This window comes from Eleutherodactylus coqui, chromosome 11, assembly GCF_035609145.1.
Source record: "Eleutherodactylus coqui strain aEleCoq1 chromosome 11, aEleCoq1.hap1, whole genome shotgun sequence".
Taxonomy (NCBI): domain Eukaryota; kingdom Metazoa; phylum Chordata; class Amphibia; order Anura; family Eleutherodactylidae; genus Eleutherodactylus; species Eleutherodactylus coqui.
In genome coordinates, this window is record NC_089847.1 from 14,747,078 (window position 1) to 14,765,791 (window position 18,714).

The 18,714-nt window shown below is 44.5% G+C and overlaps 1 protein-coding gene across 1 annotated transcript; it reads left to right on the forward strand.

The window, feature by feature from the left end:
- Positions 1 to 741: 741 nt before the first annotated feature.
- On the forward strand, positions 742 to 18,458 carry LOC136582186 (acyl-coenzyme A diphosphatase NUDT19-like). The gene is made up of 4 exons (XM_066583036.1): positions 742 to 842; positions 3,772 to 4,602; positions 14,209 to 14,413; positions 15,860 to 18,458. The coding sequence occupies exons 2-4, from the start codon at positions 3,874 to 3,876 to the stop codon at positions 16,084 to 16,086; spliced, it is 1,161 nt and encodes a 386-aa protein (XP_066439133.1). The 5' UTR covers positions 742 to 842; positions 3,772 to 3,873; the 3' UTR covers positions 16,087 to 18,458.
- The last annotated feature ends 256 nt before the right edge of the window (positions 18,459 to 18,714 follow it).

Consider the following 18,714-nt stretch of genomic DNA (forward strand, 5'->3'; position numbering starts at 1 on the left):
CGGCAGTCCACATACCGGGCATAAACAATTGGATAGCCAACTTCCTCAACAGAGAGACAGTCAACCCTGGAGGATGGGAAAAAGATTCCAAAGTCTTTCGAGCACTTTGTTGATGGTGGTGCCAATGACCAACAACAAAGATTTTCTATTTACAGGGAGGTCTCTTCCACTCAAATTTGTCTAAGCTTTGTTAAAAGTTGTAGTAGTTGAAACCGCGGTCTTGAGAGCCTGTGGATTTTTGGAACCTGTCATTCAAACCATGATGAAGGCTAATGAACCCTCCTCTTCTGGGGTTTATCATCCCGTTTGGAAAAATTTAGCTTGCTGGCATGAGCAACACAATTTCCATCCTATGTGTTTTTCTCCCGCATCTTGTTATTCCTACAGGAGACTCTTTCCTATTATTTTCCCCACCCCCAAGGAACTGCTCTGGAACATTCCATGGTCTTAAGCTGTGTCCACCAATCATACAGATGAGAGAACAAGATTTTTGTTCTTACCATAAAATCTCTTTCTCATCTCGTTCATTGGGGCCGCAGCACCCACCTGATCTGTTATTAGTATTTTTACTGATATTTTCATCCTTGTCGGAGTGGTTTTCTTTGCATTTGCACATGGTGCTGCAGAGAGTCAAGCCTTTAAATAATGTTGTTTGTCATGTTCTCCGACTGACTCTTGTGTATCCTACTTGGCTGCTTGCATAAAAATGGGTTAGCATGGTGAATGCTGGAGGGGTATAACTAGTAGGAAGCGTTAATAACTTTTTGTGTCAGCCTCCTTGTGACACTAGCTATACCCACAGTCTTCAGCTATGTCCCGAAGATACAGAGTGAGATTTTATGGTGAGTACAAAAACTTGTTTTTTAAAACTTTTTACGCAATTGTAAATCAACTTTTCACAGTTGGAAAACAACTTAATTTTTTTTTCTACGCAGTCCTCTTCTTCCATTCTTCAGAATATTCCACTTTAAAGGGTTATTCCAATTATATCAAATTATTGTCTATCTGCAGGATTGGGGATAACTGTGTGATCGGTGGGGTTCGATTACCTATTGCCAGAACAGGGGTGCTGTGTGCCTTTTTTGGAACTGGCAATGAACATGCGTGTGTGCCAGCGATCAGAGCAACACCAAGTAGTTATCACATAACTTGATATTGAACATTCCTTTAATCTCATAGTGATAGACCCATTTTATGCCCTAACGGCAAACCAGGTTTTCAGTTTTTTTTTAATTGTTCCTTTCCTAGAGCTATAAAGTTTTACTTTTTCCATTCCATTCTATCAGCCTTTTACATGCAATAGTTGCATTCACAGCACCATGTAAAGGGTTAAACAGCGAGGATTGGTGGTTTCTCTGTCTACCGCTGTTAGGGCTGGTGCCAGGCTGTCATAAGACAAGTTGGTATTTTGATGCAGTGCAGTTAAAAGGCGCATGCATCAGAATGAAGCCCATAAGTGACCAACATAAATAGGTGTATGGGCGGTCACTAAGGCGCTAAATTGCAGCTTTGTGCTTTAAAAAATGTCTGCGGTCACTAAGGGGTTAAAGTGCAGGTATGTGCTGCTAACAGTAAAAGTAAAAGTCATGCAAGTAAAGTAACTGCTGCAAAGTGCAAGAACTCTCTCTCCCTGCCAATAAAAGTGTCAAATTGTTTGCACCAACTAAGTCTGCTGCCTGTCGTAACTTCCCACCATCTACACCATCCGCACTGAGGTACCACACTATACACTCCAGAGGCCAGGACTACTACCCCCATTTTTGTTTAGTTTTCCAAAACTTTATATTTTTTGCTCTGAACTGGTCCCTACTCGTACATGAACTGGCATCACAACAGCCACCTTCTTACCTTGCCCGACTCTGCGGGCAGCCCACAGTGAAAACTGCTAAGATAGTCCCAAACCTACTCTACCACCTTTACATCGTCCTCAGGGGGAACAACAATCAGGACTATTGTGTCTTTTTTGAATAATAAATTATTTAAATATTATTTATATATTTTAGGGGACATTACCTATGGGTATTTTTTACCATTGTTTTGGGGTTTGTTTTTATGGCGTTCACTATTCGGTTCAAAAAACGTGATAATTTTCTTATCTGGGTCAGCAAGATTACTGCCATACCAAGTTTATAGAGATTATTACATTTTTTTTACTGCTTCTGCGCAATAAAAGCACATTTTTTAAAGAAACTGCATTCTAACATTTTTATTTTTCTGGTACAGGTGACTTTTGGATTGTTTTCTGTTTCTGTTGCTTTTGTGTCTTTTGGGAGGCGAACAACAGAAAAATATCAAAAATGATGTTAACGATTTGTGATAAATAACAACTTACTTTCATTGTCTAGGTCATTTTGAACGTGGTAATACCTATTATGAGCTACTTTAAAAAAAAATTTCTTTGGTATTTTATTAATTTAAAAAGGGTTTTTGTGGGGAAAAATGCCTATTTTTTAATTGGATTTTTCCCCCTTAAATTAAACTTTATTACATTTTTTACGCTATTTTTTGAGTCCCTACAGGGGACTTGAAGAGGCGATCGCTTGATCGCTAGGATAGTACACTGCATTACTTTTGTAGTGCATTCTACAATGCCTATGACAGCAGCCTATTAGACTCTGCTGAAGGCAGAGTTACATGGAAAACGTGGAGGCTTTTGTCAGGCTTCCAGCTACAATAGGAACCCATTGGTTCTTAGAGATGAGCGAGCATACTCGCTAAGGCAAACTACTCGAGCGAGTAGTGCCTTATTCGAGTATCTGCCCGCTCGTCTCTAAAGATTCGGCTGCTGGCGGTGGGCGGAGAGCGCCGGGGAGAGCGGGGAGGAACGGGGGGGGGGGGGGGGGGGGGAGATCTCTCTCTCATTGTCTCCCCCCCACTCCCCCATGCTCAGTGAGAGAGAGATCGCCCCCCCCCCCCCCCCCCCCCCGTTCCTCCCCGCTCTCCCCTGGCGCTTCTTGCCCACCGCCGGCAGCCGAATCTTTAGAGACGAGCGGGCAGGTACTCGAATAAGGCACTACACGCTTGGGTAGTTTGCCTTAGCGAGTATGCTCGTTCATCTCTAGTTCTTAGTAATCACACTACAGGGTGCCGATGGGTAACAGAAGGATCTCATCCGCGTGCCATCTGCTTACATGCTGCAGTTGCTACTGATTGTGGCATCTGAGGTTTCCTCGCAGGTGGTGGTTAGAGCAGTTAGTACTCAGCTAAACCACCACCTTAAAATGATGTATGAGCAGGTTTAAAGCCCATTAGTGAGGTCAGTAAAAAGCCGTATTGGCCGTCACTAATGGGTTAAGGTACCTTTTACTTAAGACAACTATCACAGGAATTCTCAGTAGTGGAAACAGCGAATTCTGGCGATAATTGTCCTCTGTGCACGCGGCCGCCGACAGGGCACTGAGCGAGAACTCTCTGACCTGTCGGAGTCACTTAGTTTTTAGTAGAACTAAAAATCATGCGACTGTCGGGCCGTGTAAACGGGAGCCGCTCATTGTTTGAGAGACCGCTGGTTACTGTGAATGGAGGCTGGTGAGCGGGTCGGAACAGTCCCCAGCTGCTCCACCTCTGTTCACTTGAATGACTGTCTCTCCTGTGTAAAGCACTGAAACAATAGTTTGGAGACAGTCAGTTGGACGGCTGTCCCTTATTCTGTGCATGCGGAGTAATTCTGAACCTTGGGACAGTTGTGGGCAATCTAACAGTATTTGGTGTATCACAAACTATATGTACGCAGCAGTTAGACATGATACGTCTACGCTTTTCTACCTACAGGAAGCACCTCATTAATGTGGCTAGCGTCCAGCCCTACACAAGGTTGAGACAGATCATCTTTTGTTAAGAATATTAGACAATGAGAAAAACCAAGCTATCAAAATGAACAACACGTTAAAGCACTGGCGGGAAGCCGCCACCCTGATATTAACCGCCGGATGCCAACATTTAAGCGCCATACCAAAATCCACACCCCAGGGTCCCTGGCACAATAAACAGAAGAAATCCAGCTTCAATTATGAGGTTCTTTTGCTGCAACGCAGTCAGAATAGCGGTTTCTATTCCAACACGTTTGTGTTTCCTGGGGGACTCGCTGAACCTTCCGATTTCTCCAGCGATTGGGTGAAAGTGTTTGAGAGACATGCCCAGAAGCCTAACTTTGGTCTTGGGGTGGTGAAGCAGCCTCCTTACACTAGGCCTCCCATGTTCATCACTGACAGAACAAAGTTTGGCTCTCCGATCCCTGGTGAGGTGGCCTTCCGGATCTGCGCTATAAGGGAGACCTTTGAAGAATCTGGTATTTTATTGGTGGTTCCTGAAAATTCCAGTATCGAGGACAACCAGAATTTCATGGCTGCTTATGAACAGGATGGAAAAGCGATAGCTAGGTGGAGAGAGGAGGTTCAGAGTGATCCCTTGCAGTTCATCGAAATGTGTAAAGAGCTCCGATGTGTCCCTAACATCTGGGCCCTTCAGGAATGGGCCAACTGGCTGACCCCCGTGCCCCCGAAAAATGTAACGCACGGGCGCTGTGACGTGGCTTTCTTCATCTGCTGCTTGCCAAGAAAGCCACTCACTGTGGAGGACCAGAAAGAAATGACCACCTTTCAAGTGAGTGCCCACAGGTACACAGGTGTTGTCTGCTTAATATAATAGAGCTCATTTAGTTATTGCAGGGGACTTGCCGATGGGGAGTTGTGTCTGCCCCGACTTGTGACTCTGAAGGACCATAGGGACATACTCTCTGAAATACATGTCAAGTGATGACAATTGTCACCATCAATGACCATACATAGAAGAATGTAAGTATTCCACCAGCAGAATACCGAGTACAGCTCTGGAGTATAATACAGGATGTAAATCAAGATCCGTACAGGATAGATAATGTATATGTGGTTATAGTAATAATATATGTATTCTATTATATCATCTTTTCATATGTTTCTCACATCAGCCTAGGCTAATACGTGTGTGTATATATATATATATATATATATATATATTTATTTACATTGTGGCAAGGGGGGTACTCTTGCCTCGGGATCGCTGACCTCTCATACCAGAAATGGCGCACCACACGGGTAAGCACAGCTCAGGAATAGCGTATCTATTTGTCTGGCTCCTGCCAGCGTTTATTTTACAGCACGTCACAGGACAGCAAATCACACAATGTCCATAATATCAGTAAGAACCCCAACTTGGGTGGGAGTCCAGGGGCATCATCCCTGTTGGACTCTTGCCTTTTCAGGCCACCAGTCTGCAGCACCTTTCTATGCTGCGCTGGTCCTCTCTCTCTGTCTTTGGCAGGAACCGTTTTTCATCTGGTTCCTGCTCCACCCCTTGGTTAACCCTTGCACCAGAAGTCCTGTCTCTGGCCCTCTACAGGCCCTTCTGTGTACTGCACTGCTACATACCCACCCCCTTTGATATAGGCCGTAGGCTGTATTACCTCTTCTTCTTGGCCCTCCAGGGTCAAAGCTCCAGGCTAGGGGGTCTCTTTCTAGTCTTACTTGTTTGACAAGTTCTCTCTTCTTGTCTTCACTCGGCTCATCACAACCTTGCCGATCTCTGTCAAACAGTGCTCTCACAGCTTGCAAGTTGACTTCCAAGTGCAAGTTCGTATCCTCTGTGGCTTGTAACTTATCGTCAGGTTTGACTACCTGAACCTTCAATTCTTCTACTTGCTGTTCCAAGGCTTTAGTAGACTTTTCTAGTTCATGTACCGTCTTTTCACCATCATCCTTGGAGCTAACCAACTCCTCCACTTCAGTGTGGAATTGCTTGTGGTCTCTTGCCCTAACTAGCACTTTTTGAAGCTCAACTTCCATGTTGAATACTTTACATCGTACATCACGCATCTGTTCAACTGTTGTAGGTGCCTTTTTTTCAGTCTGCCCTTCAGTAGGGGCATGTGCATTTATTTCCATCTGTGTGCCTTCTACGACAGAGACACTTCCATTCATTTGCACAACTTCCTTATCCAGGACAGGAGTAATTTCTGAGGCCTTTTCCCCAGTCTTTGCTACCTTCGTGGCCTTCTCTGCTTCAGCAGTTTCACCTTCTGCCTTCTCTTTGGTAACTTGAACTTCAGAGGATTGCTTACCTCTCATCTGTAGCTCAGCTCTCACTTTCTCAATACCTTTCACAATTTTTATCTCTTTTTTAGAATTCAACAGGGTCTTCTTTTTTCCACTTGTCTGGACTGGGCCCTAGACCTCTCTAGTCTCTGAACCTTATTTTCAGCAATATGAGCCTTTGACTCCCTGAGCTTAACCTATACACTTAACTTCTTAGCGGACCTTTGCAATACCACTTGTTCTTCTGACACCACGTTCAGGGTGTGCGTCAAGGTTAGCACTTCGGTCTCTTTCTTAATCTTCTCCAACAAGGTCTCCATTCCTTCTACCGATTGTTGGAACACACCTTTTAGCTTTTTCCGTATCAGGGTTCTCTTCTCAGCATCTGTCTTAGCGCTAATCCAGTCTTGCATTTCAGTGCGCACCCGCTTGTTAAGCTTTTCTTTTGTAACTTTAGGAAACACTGACTTCCCCTCAGTAAGCCACTGTTCACACATCTTCTGTCTCTTCTCCCAGTTGGACACCATCTGACATTGGTAACTAGACTCCACACTAATGTCTTCTACTTCCTGCTGAAGACTCACTGTAAACTTCTCAAGTTCATCATAGACATCAGTTTGAAGACAAAACAGCTGATTTATCGCTTTCACCTCTTTTAGGATTTCACCGTCTTGCTCTTCAACCGTGACCCAGCATGCAGGGTTCTCATACAGTTTCTCTTTCATCTCTGACATCATTTTCAGGGTGTGTGTTAAAGTTAATACTTCGGTCCCTTTTCCTACAGACCTTTTCTTCAGCATGTTCACATTCAGTGACATATCTTGCAGACCTGATTTTCTTCTCTGTAAGCTGCTGTTCACATATTTGCTGCGTCTTTCTTAGTTTGGACACAAGCTCCCTTTGGAAACCAAGCTGCACAGAAGCATCTTCTAACTCTTGCTGAAGATGTACTTTAACCTTCTCAAGCTTATCACAGGCAGCTGTCTTCTCTTCATACTGCTGCCATGTAGCTTCTAACTCCTCTTGTATTTCTCTTTTCTTCTCTTCCACAGAATCCAAGCACACAGCACTCTTCTCCAGTCTATATTTTAGGTCAGACACCTCAGCCTGAAGTGTTGCAATCTGCTTTGACAGGTTTCTCTTAGCTTCTGCATCTTCCTCTAACTGCTTGAGGAACACATCTCTCTCATCTTGCATTATCTTCAGGTGTGCACTAAGACCAAGCCTCTGCAGCGTCTCTTCTTGCACCTGCCTCTGAGACTCTTCAGCCTGAGCTTCCAGCTTCACCTGCTCAGACAACGCTGTCTGCACACTGTCACTTTCAGTGACTTTTACTTGTAGCTCTTGGAGCTGCATTTCCACTGTATTTCTCTTGCACTCATATGCACACTTGTCTTCCAACAACCCCTTCACCTTTTGGGTCAGCTCAAGACACTCACTTTTCAATGTTTCTTTCACTTTTTCAATTTGCTTCAACTGCTTGGACAGTTTCCCCACAACCATAGCTTGACTCAGTTCCAGCTCCTGGATTTGGGCTCCATGTATTTCAGCTTTCTCACCCAAGCTCATCTGTAGCTGGGACACCAGTCTCTCATGCAGTGCTTCCTGGTTTTCTTTGTCATCTAGTAAGTCTTTCAAGATCTCTGCTTGCTTCTCTGCCTGACTGCAAGCAGCTTTCTCTAGTTCCAGCTTTTCCTTAAGCTGACTTATCTGGCACTCCAAGTTACCATTTTTCTTTGCCAACTGCATTTTCAACTCTGCGACCTGATTCTGCAAACCTGTAGTTTGATTACGTACATCTGTATAAGCTCTTTCTAACTCACAACACGTCATCTTCAACTCTTGGGTTTTCATTTGCAGTTTCTTACAGTCCTGTTCATACCGCACAGATTGTGCCTCCAGACATACTCTGGGATCAGCCTCATCTCTGGCTACCTCTCTGAGGTCTTGTATCTCTTCATGAGCTATTGAAAGATATCCCTCATACTTCTTTTTCTTACTTCTCATCTCTTCTAAGCTCTGTTCACACTGAACATTCTTCTGTTCCAGCAACACCCGGTGATCAGCTTCCTCCTTAGCCAATCTCTCAAGATGCTCATTCTCCTTTAAGAGAGCTGCACTCTTTGCTTTCAGCTGCTCAACTTCTTGAAGAATACTTTCTTTTAGGAATTTATCTGTTTGTTCCTCTGCTAGCAACCTTTGCCTCTTGGCCTCTTCTCCAAGCAGACACAAGATAGTCCTTTCTTTTTCAAACTGTGCATCAAGTCTTTCATTAGCAGTTTGACATGCTTCTTCCAGAAACTTTATATACGCTTGCCTTAGTGCAAATCCCTCCTGAATTTTAACCAAGCGTACTCTTGCTGCCTCACCCTGAATCTCAGGATCTGCACTGACAACCTCACTTGTCTCCCTAGCAGCAGCCTTTTTCTTCTTTTTTTGCAGATTTAGTACAATCTATCTTTTTCTCTCTGAAGGCATAGTACTACTCACTCCAGCAATTCTACTACTACACCCCCTATCTTCCCTATTACTTCCCCCTCTCACTAGAGGTATACTTGCACAGGCTCCCACATGGGCGTTGGCTGCACTTATTGCACCCTGTTCACATCCTGACTTCATTTGGGAAACATATCTACACATGTTAGGCACAGAATAAATCCCACCATCCCCCACAGATGACATGCCGGGATTAATGGACTTTTCTTGCCCCACCCGGTTAGCAACACCGTTTTCAGACAACTCTTTCTTAAATGTCCGTGCACACTGTGTGGCTTTCATGGTATCACCGTGCACAGAAAACATATCATGTAACACATTATCCACAATACAATCAAGTTCATATCGCGCAGAACGCACAGTCTTTTTAGGAGTCTCACCACTCCATGGAATGTGATCACAGTCCTTTGGCGGGGACACCTCCCGTTGTGCCCTCAAAGCGCTGCAGTCAGCCTCCAACACCGACCAGTTGGGTTTTTCTGGCCACTTTGCCACTGGGCACCCGTACATACAGAAGTCCATCTAAAAACACTCCCAGAATGGCTCTTTCTGGTTGCCTCCTGCACTGCCCTCCATCTTGACTGCCCAGTCCATAACACACAAACAAGTTCTCTAACTTGCGTTGCAGACATCTTCTGCTTGGTCATCTGTTGCCCTGCAAGGCAACCGCAGCCTTTGGCCTCCTGGCCCTTTAACAGCAGCTTCGGCCTCCTGGCCCTTTGAACACTGCACATCGCACACTCGGCCTCCTGGCCTTTTAAACGCTGCATACAGCAGGTATCGCACACTCGGCCTCCTGGTCCTTTAACTCTGCGTACAGCAGGACGGCTCCCAGCAAACATCCACCTGTTGCTCCTGCCGCTTTGTGCGCCACTCTAGATCTTGCCCGCATCCTCCACCATATGTGGCAAGGCGGGTACTCTTGCCTCGGGATCGCTGACCTCTCATACCAGAAATGGCACACCACATGGGTAAACACGGCTCAGGAATAGCGTATCTCTTTGTCTAGCTCCTGCCAGTGTTTATTTTACAGCACGTCACAGCACAGCAAATCACACAATGTCCATAATATCAGTAAGCACCCCAACTTGGGTAGGAGTCCAGGGGCGTCATCCCTGTCGGACTCTTGCCTTTCCAGGCCACCAGCCTCCGCTCTGCTTGGGTGAGTCCAGGGGCATCATCCCTGTCGGACTCTTGCCTTTTCAGGCCACCAGCCTGCAGCACCTTTTTATGCTGCGCTGGTCCTCTCTCTCTGTCTTTGGCAGGAACTGGTTTTTATCTGGTTCCTGCTCCACCCCTTGGTTAACCCTTGCACCAGAAATCCTGCCTCTGGCCCTCTACAGGCCCTTCTGTGTACTGCACTGCTACTATATATATATATATATATATAATCTTCTTTTTTAGTAAGTAGCAGCAGCTAAATGGTTAACTTGTTCATATTATAAACTAGAGTGTATTAGATTCTTGTAATTACCTCCCACAGGTCTTTCTCATGAGTAATTCTACATTCTGATAGGGTAAGCTTCTCATTTACAGATAACACTATGCTTCTGCACATTCCACTTTGGATACTCTACTAATATGTAAATTACCATATCCTTGTATTAACCAATCCTGCGTGAGCACAATAACCATTTTTGTATGCTCCTATTTTGTGATGTAACGCTTGTCTGTAAAAAGCTGTTGTGTTGCTTTGAATAACTTCTTGTAGTGACTGTGGATGTGGAACCACTGTGTCAACTACCAGGTAGGTGATGACCCAATCTAGCATGGCTGACAGCCAACCCTGGCGTAGGAGGTAAGATACCAGATGTACAAACCCCGTACAAAAATGAGAGCTGTGGAAAGTATCTAGCCCTGAACTGGTGTTTAGGACCGCTGCACAGTCACATAACCTTTCATGTCTTGAGGTCCAAATTAGTCCGTACCTGGGTGCACCAGGGAAACCAAGAACTAGACACTGAAACAGTTATCAGTTTCCTCAGATACGTAGAGATGAGCCACGGCAGGTAACAGGTGACTCTCTCTGTAAGGAGGCGTGCCGTACACTGAGCGTTTATTAATACGTAGACTTTTTTATACAGGAAAGGAATGGTTGATTAGTCACAGAGTTAATCTCATTGGGTTGGACAGAAATTATGAGTCATGCATTGTTCAGCAATCGTATCGCGTGAGAGTCCATGAAATGTCCTTCAAAATATCTGTTTATCTGGCGTCTCTGGTGCTTCCCTTGTGATTGAGATGGTCAGCACAGCCAGTTCCTTTGTTGAAAGCTGGAGGCGTGGGGGGCTTCTTCTGATAACAACTGTACATCAGGCACCCAGACTTGTTTTCTCGGAAGGACAGAAACAGATCATTAGACACTGTACCGTACCTTCTGCTCTAAACTAATTTCTGCTTTGAATTATTGTTTACTACACACAAGCTTATTTACATCTTATAATGCTCCATTTTGTATCTAGTGGCCATTTTGTATCTAGCGGCCATTTTGAGACAGATTCTTCCTTACTGTGAGCCTGTACCTTCTCACTGGTAACAGGGAGAAGGCAGACCCTACCTATAAGTGGGGCTGGCGTCCTGATAAGAACAACCCTGTGGTCTTCCTCTAGACTCTGACTGACCCTGACAGGACAGAACACCTACGAAACAAAAGACAGATCAATCCGGTATAGTACGGATTGAAATGAGGAACAGGCTGACAAGGATAAACAGAGAAGCAGACTCACAAGGATGACAGAGAGCAGGATACATGAATGGAGGAACAATGAAACCCAGAACACAGGATCATAGCAAAATAACTGCTGGAGCAGCGGCTAAGCATGAAGCTATGGAGCAGGTCTCACAACAACACTGAAGCACTGTCTGGAAGCCCCAAGTTAGCATTATTGAGTGGTGACTGGAAAGGTGCATCAGCTAAGCAGGAGACCCAGAAGCAATTAACCATAGGAGTGCTGAAAGAGAAAAAGTATAAGCTCAGGGAACAGGAAGAGCAGGATGACGCCCGCACCTATCAGACGCAGAGACAGAGGATTGTGTCTGAACAGTGCACCTAACACTTCTCAATAACTAAAAACTCAGTGAACACAGTGAACTCAGAGGGGTGAGACAACAATTCTGGTGCCCGAATAGGGATGAGTGGACTGGAACCACAGATCCAACTAACTGGCACTTTGGCTAGCAGACATGGCATTTGGGAAATCGCTGCTCATTGTACGTTCTGGTGCTGTGAGTTGGGTTGACTGGATTTACATAAAGGGTTTCTTCTTCTTTTGTAAATCTGCTCATCTATAAGACACAGAACCTTATGTGATTTCACTGTGTGTTTTCACTGTGTTTTGTTGCTTGATGAAAAGTTGCTGTTGGACATCAGATAGCTGTCATCATCATTGGTAGTGTTTGCCCTTGTTTCAAATCTCAATGGGGATTTGAAGGTTCTTTGAGATGAGAGATATTTTATAGCTATTAGGCTGAATAAATGTTTGTTCTCAGGGTTATTTTAACTACTTTGAGCATAATGTTGCTAAGTAGTTGACGGTGAAAGCCGGATCATAGGTGTCACTTTTTAGCCGTACATAATGGATAACATTAACTGTAAAATTGGTGATGATGATCATAAGATGCAGGAGAAATAGTGCAACGTGTAGAAGGTTAAAGGCATGTGCAGAAAATGAAGCAATTGATCGAAATTGCAGAATGTTGTCACACCGGCCGTTTAGACAAGCAGTTTCGGAAAAATGTGTCGGATGATAGTACGGGGACTTTGTCTGATAGACGATTGCTCAAATCTGCAGAGGCTTGGTGGAGAATGTCTAGGCAGGTGACAAAGGGAAAGCAGGTTGAAATTAAAGATGGCGATTGTTACATGTGTTTTGTGTGTAAGACAAAGAAAGTCAGCCCTTCTTCACCATCCAAGGGTTCAACCCTGGATGCATCACAAACGATGCCTCCCCCTATGGCTTTGCCCCCGTATAGACATGTTGGCATTGTAGCCAACAGAACCCTGCTTGCTATGATACGTGTCTAGTGTGTAGTGCTCCTAGACAGTGCCCGTTACCAGCACCCAGTCAGGCCACCCCCCTTGCTGTTCACCTCCTGTAGATGTGCTTTTATCTGGCATCCCAAAACTTGCACTGGTAGTACTGGCTGACACAACACCACCCCCATCCCTATTGCAGACAGTAACCCCTGTGGAGATTAGAACACCCATCTTCTGCACTCAGCCTAGGCTAATACGCTTATAAGTATACTAAGAAGGAAGTGTACTGGTTTGATATAAGCTTTGTGTAAATCTGTTACGCTTTGTGCACAAGGCTTCTCAATAACTAATTTGGCCCACACGGTGAACTCAGAGAGGCCCATTTGGGTCTGGCTACAGTATGTAGTAACTCCACCAGCAGAATAGTAAGCACAGCTCTGGAGTATAATACAGGATGTAACTCAGGATCAGTACAGGATAAGTAATGTATGTACACAGTGACTCCACCAGCAGAATCGTGAGTGCATCTCTGGAGTATAATACAGGATGTAACTCAGGATCAGTACAGGATAAGTAATGTATGTACATAGTGACTCCACCAGCAGAATAGTGAGTGCAGCTCTGAAGTATAATACAGGATGTAACTCAGGATCAGTACAGGATAAGTAATGTATGTACACAGTGACTTCACCAGCAGAATAGTGAGTGCAGCTCTGGAGTATAATACAGGATGTAAGTCAGGATCAATACAGGATAAGTAATGTATGTACATAGTGACTCCACCAGCAGAATAGTGAGTGCAGCTCTGAAGTATAATACAGGATGTAACTCAGGATCAGTACAGGATAAGTAATGTATGTACACAGTGACTCCACCAGCAGAATAGTGAGTGCAGCTCAGTAGTATAATACAGGATGTAACTCAGGAGCAGTACAGGATAAGTAATGTATGTACACAGTAACTCCACCGGCAGAATAGTGAGTGCAGCTCTGGAGTATAATACAGGATGTAACTCAGGATCAGTACAGGATAAGTAATGTATGTACACAGTGACTCCACCAGCAGAATAGTGAGTGCAGCTCTGGAGTATAATACAGGATGTAACTCAGGATCAGTACAGGATAAGTAATGTATGTATACAGTGACTCCATTAGCAGAATAGTGAGTGCAACTCTGGAGTATAATACAGACTGGGAACTGTTCCACATACCTGCTGACTGTGCAGGTATAGCAGACCTGTATATGGTCACTGTCAGGCATTTGACTACATACAGATGAGGCTTGTATTTAGCGATGTGAACATGTATAATACAGACTGGTCCATAATGGAGAAAATCTGTAATAACTTACATGTAGGGCAAGGTGACCCAAGAATGTAGTATATGGGGTGATATAAAATGGTGCTCAGGTTGGTTATCACTTTTTAAAGGTGTCTATATGCTTATATACACCCTCTTGTAGAAATGACATATAAGTTAGATGCTTTTTCCAGTTTCAGTAGTTCTGTGCTCCTGCTGTCCCCTAATCAGCTGCACTGCTGGGACTTGCAAAGGGAATGACTTACTTACAAAGAAACTGCGGCAAATGCAACTCCCTAATAGATAAAACTGCTATCAGGTCATCTGTGCGTCTTTGCATCCATTAATATATTGTTTTGTGATGTTTCAGTGGTGGACACCTAAGGAGGCTGTCAACGAATCTCAGAATAATGTCTCGATCCCCCCTACTCAGATCTATGAGTTGAGCAGATTGTGTAACTTCACGCACCTTGAGGATCTGCAGCGTTTCGCTCTCCATCGTGGTCTGGAAGGCTGTGAAAGGTTCTTCCCTGTCAGTATACACGCCAAGGATTGCATTGTGCAAACGCTGCCAGGTACGTGACTTTTGCGTGTGGGAATAAAGTTTTATAGGGAACCTGTCACCTCAAAACAGCCCCATAAACTAAGTTATGGTGCTATATAGGGACCCGCTCCTCCGCCGGTAAAGTCTGAATGCGGTCTGAAAATCCGACTCTTTAGGCCACCTGCACATGGGCGGATTTGCATTGCAAAATCCGGAGCGGGCGCCTGCCTCCGGATTCAACAGATAATGCCGCCCATAGCATGCTATGGTATAGCGCAATTTTCCTGCCTACGATTTCCTGCCTCTTAATCCGTTGGTGGGGGAGAAATTGCGGCATGCTGTGATTCTCTGTGGCTTCCATGTGGACGGCTTCCATTGGCTTCAATGGAAGTAATCCGCCCTGTGACCAATCCGCAATCAGCATTGTGGAAAGGTTGCGGGATCTGCGTCATCGCCTAGCGACGGTGCGGCGTCATCTGTACTGCGGGTTGGCCGACTCAGCCGGCACATCCGCATTGCAGATGAAGAGGGCGACAGGTAGGTCCACTGATGGGTCACCGGGTCGGATTCTGCTGTGAGATCCCTCATGCAGAATCCGATCCGCCCGTGTGCAGGCGGCCTTAGACTGCTGTGGGCACATTTCCATAGACGCCTATAGGAACGTGCGCAGCAGGAGAGGAGAGTTCGATTTTTCAGACTGTGTGGACTTCACTAGTAATTGGTGTGGGTGTGTATAAAAAAAATACACCCCCAGCCCCCCAATTCAGCAGCATAACATAGTTTATTGTTCTGAGGTGACAGGTCCCCTTTAATCACTATATAGCAAGGATGGCAAACTCATTTTTTACCGAGGGCTACATCAGTCACGCGACTTTGTAGCGCAGCTAAATCAAGATATCGCCATGAGAACACGCAGCGATATCACACAGGAATTGTAGGAACTCAGCTACGATATAGCTGCGATTGTCTTGCGGCGATATTGCCCGTGTGAAAAAGACTTGAAGGGAATGCTGGCCGATCATGTGCGTTCAGCGCTCCATTCATTTCCATGGGTTTGATGGAAATACCTGAGTAAGTGTCATTTGAGTATCTCCATGGCCCCATTGAAAGTGAAGGGACCACTAGTGTGCTTGCTGGACCAGCACTCAATTCAGTCTCCTCTTCACTGCTGTGGATGCAGCAACACCACAGTGAGGAGGATGGAGGACCAGGACCCTCGTTCTTGTGATTGTTGTGGGTCTCAGTGGTGAGGCCCCCACCAATCAGCAAATTATCCCCTATCCGGTGGAGACCCTGTGGATAGGGGATAACGTGTAGTACAACTCCTTTCACTAGTTCCTGGCTTTTTGTCTCCTTCTATACTGCAGAAGTACCGACGGCCCACACCGATGATGGCCTTCACCATCTTATGAGTAGCGGTGTAGGGGAAAGACCAGTGGGAGAAATGTTCATGATGTTTCTGTTTGTTCTCTTGCAGGAGATGAACTCTACCCCAATGATCCTGATGTCACTGGACAGACACACAAAATCTACTCTATAGACAGAACATTAGAAGAGGTTTGCCAAGATGGTGGGTCCCTCCACAGGATGATAGTCGTAAACAGGGTGCCACAGTTTTTTATAACTGCAGAGTTGAAATATAAACATGTCAAGCCGCAGTTACAGCAGCGAGATAACAACATAGAGCCCAAAGGCCAACTGTGAATAGCGGAAACAAAAATGTCAGAAAAAAATATATAATTAAAGGGGTTGTCCACTTGTAAACTACTGATACTCTATCCTCAGGATAGGGTAAGGTCCACCATGTGGGATCTCTATTGATCAGCTGTTCACCAGACTATTGCACTCATGCACTGCGCTAATTTCTGCAGGAAGTAGACACCTCCATTCCCACTGCAGTGGCCAGGCTGGGGAATACAGGCAAAGTTCTCATTCCCTTCAGTGGGAACTTTTCCTGTTATACCAAGCCTGGCCAGTTCAGAGAGATCAGATCTGTGTGCGTCCTGCAGAAATCAGCTTGGCCCACATACATGTCAGCCTGATAAACTGCTGATTGGCTATTATATGTCTTCAGGATCCCCCACCAATCTACTATTGCCAAGTTTACTATGGGGTATTCTGAGGATAGGCCATTAGTAGTTTACATGTGGAAAACCCCTTTAACAGTATCTGTAGTGTAAGTTCAGCCAAGCCAGACCTAGTAGGAAGGTGAATGCCATAAATTTCCAAGTTTGCCAGCTATTGATATCAAGTATGTAATTATGGAGAATATGGCGCCATGTTGATGGGCCAATTTGCTATTGTCTCCATCTATATCATAGCATGTGTTTACTAAAATGGTTTTTCACTACCGATCCCAGTAGTGAACAAATCCATATATATTGTAGCACAGCGGGGGTTAAAGAGCACGCCAAACGGTCACTTTTCTTCTGGTTTGGTTTATTTATACAGTCTTTAACAGAAACATAGACGACTAGGTCTCCAGAGAAATAATAAATGGTTGCAACAACAAAGGTCTCTTTTCAAGTTTAACCCTCCACAGTCCATAGGTGAAGCAGGTAAATCCTCAGCTGAGGAGACCATACAAGTCCGTAGGGTTGCACAGACCTGTGGATGTCCAGAGCGCAGCTGGTCCTTATGCCTTCAATATCTTCAGACTCTAGTCCAAGGGCAGGCGTACCCCAGGGGTCCTGCTGGAACCACGCAGTGCCTTGTCCACAGCGCCTCTCTGCTCACACTGGAAGTCACAGATTAACTGCAGCCTGAATCTCCCAGACACACACACCTCCCTCTACCTTCCACCTGTCTCCTTAAATGACATGCTGGACGGGTTGTAAGATCTGGCCTGGAGTAAAAGAGGACCGGACTACATCACAGAGGCTAATAACCTCTGTGACATATACCTTCCACTCCCGACCACACCTCTCACCCTGTTACAATATATAATATTAGGCATTAAATACTTTATATAAAACGATGTGTTTACGCTGAAAAATCCAACATAGATCCGCACCCCATTTCCTGACACCAATCCGAGGTCAAGCCTAAACTTTGCATTTACAGGTACCACGGATCCTCACATGGATGAGCCCTATTCTATTAGGTTAATCCATATGCGGATATCGCAACATAGTTTCTTCATGGAATCCATGTCAAGAAAAATTATACGATTTGATGCGCAATCAGTGTGGATTCTGCATCAAAATTCGCTGTATGAACACAACCTAATAAAGTACGTTTGCAGTTATTTTCATTGTTTTGCTTACATCTCAAGTTACAATCTTACTAGGTCCATTTTAAACGAGGGTATCACTGCCGCATGTCCCGACTGCAGGTATACAGACCCGAACTTTGATTGTCATGTACAACTGCATTAATGCATCCAGAATAAAATGAGAGTTTTAACCAGACTGCAGGTATCCTGACGTGAACTCTTAGCATCATATATGGCTGCATTTATGGATGTCTAATACGGACGAGCATGATGGCCAGAGTTCAGATCAGGATACCCACAATAGGGCTGGGACACTCATCTGTGTGATAGATGTAATATGCTTCTGTGAAACTGGCCTTAGCCTAAATACACCCAGCAGAAATGCTATGGATTTTCCGTGTGGATTCGCATATGGAAAATCCCCAGTGGATTATTGCACAAGCTCACAAATCCACTGTTAGTGAAATGAATATGACTCCTCTTTCTTTAGGATTTATGGATATTAAATAGTTATTCAATAAGCCTTGAGTGAATGACTAAAGCCAGAGCTCCAACTATATAGGTATGTGGCATTTAGACTGGCTGGTGTGTCAAACTGACATGTTCCTAGCTGTTCACATATGTACTCAAACATTCTCTGTAAACAATGTATGGTTTAGATTTACTGTAATCTTGTATTCTAAGAAGTTAGGCACATCTAATTGTTTCTGCAGCTGCGTGCGTTTGGTTGGCATTTTAGATGTTAAATTCCTTATCTTGCATATTCATATTTTTTTTATGCTTCTTTGACCAGTGGTAATAGATATATTATAATAGATTTGAATTATGGTAATTGAAGCATGTGCCCCTATAAAAACTGCTGCCTGTCAATCAATAAACAGATTACTTTGGATCACATCCCTAGCTGTGTGATTTGACATTAATCTCCTGAGCTCAATTTATCCAAACTAAGAATTTGGACCCTAAAAGCATAATGTACAGCAAATATAATTGTTTGCACTAACACCACTGTGGATTTTTAATTACACAGGATGTCTATTGCAGTTGTGGATCGTAAACTCAGATTTGGGGTGAAATCTCTGTTAATATTCACATGAAATATGTGTCACTTGCAGATT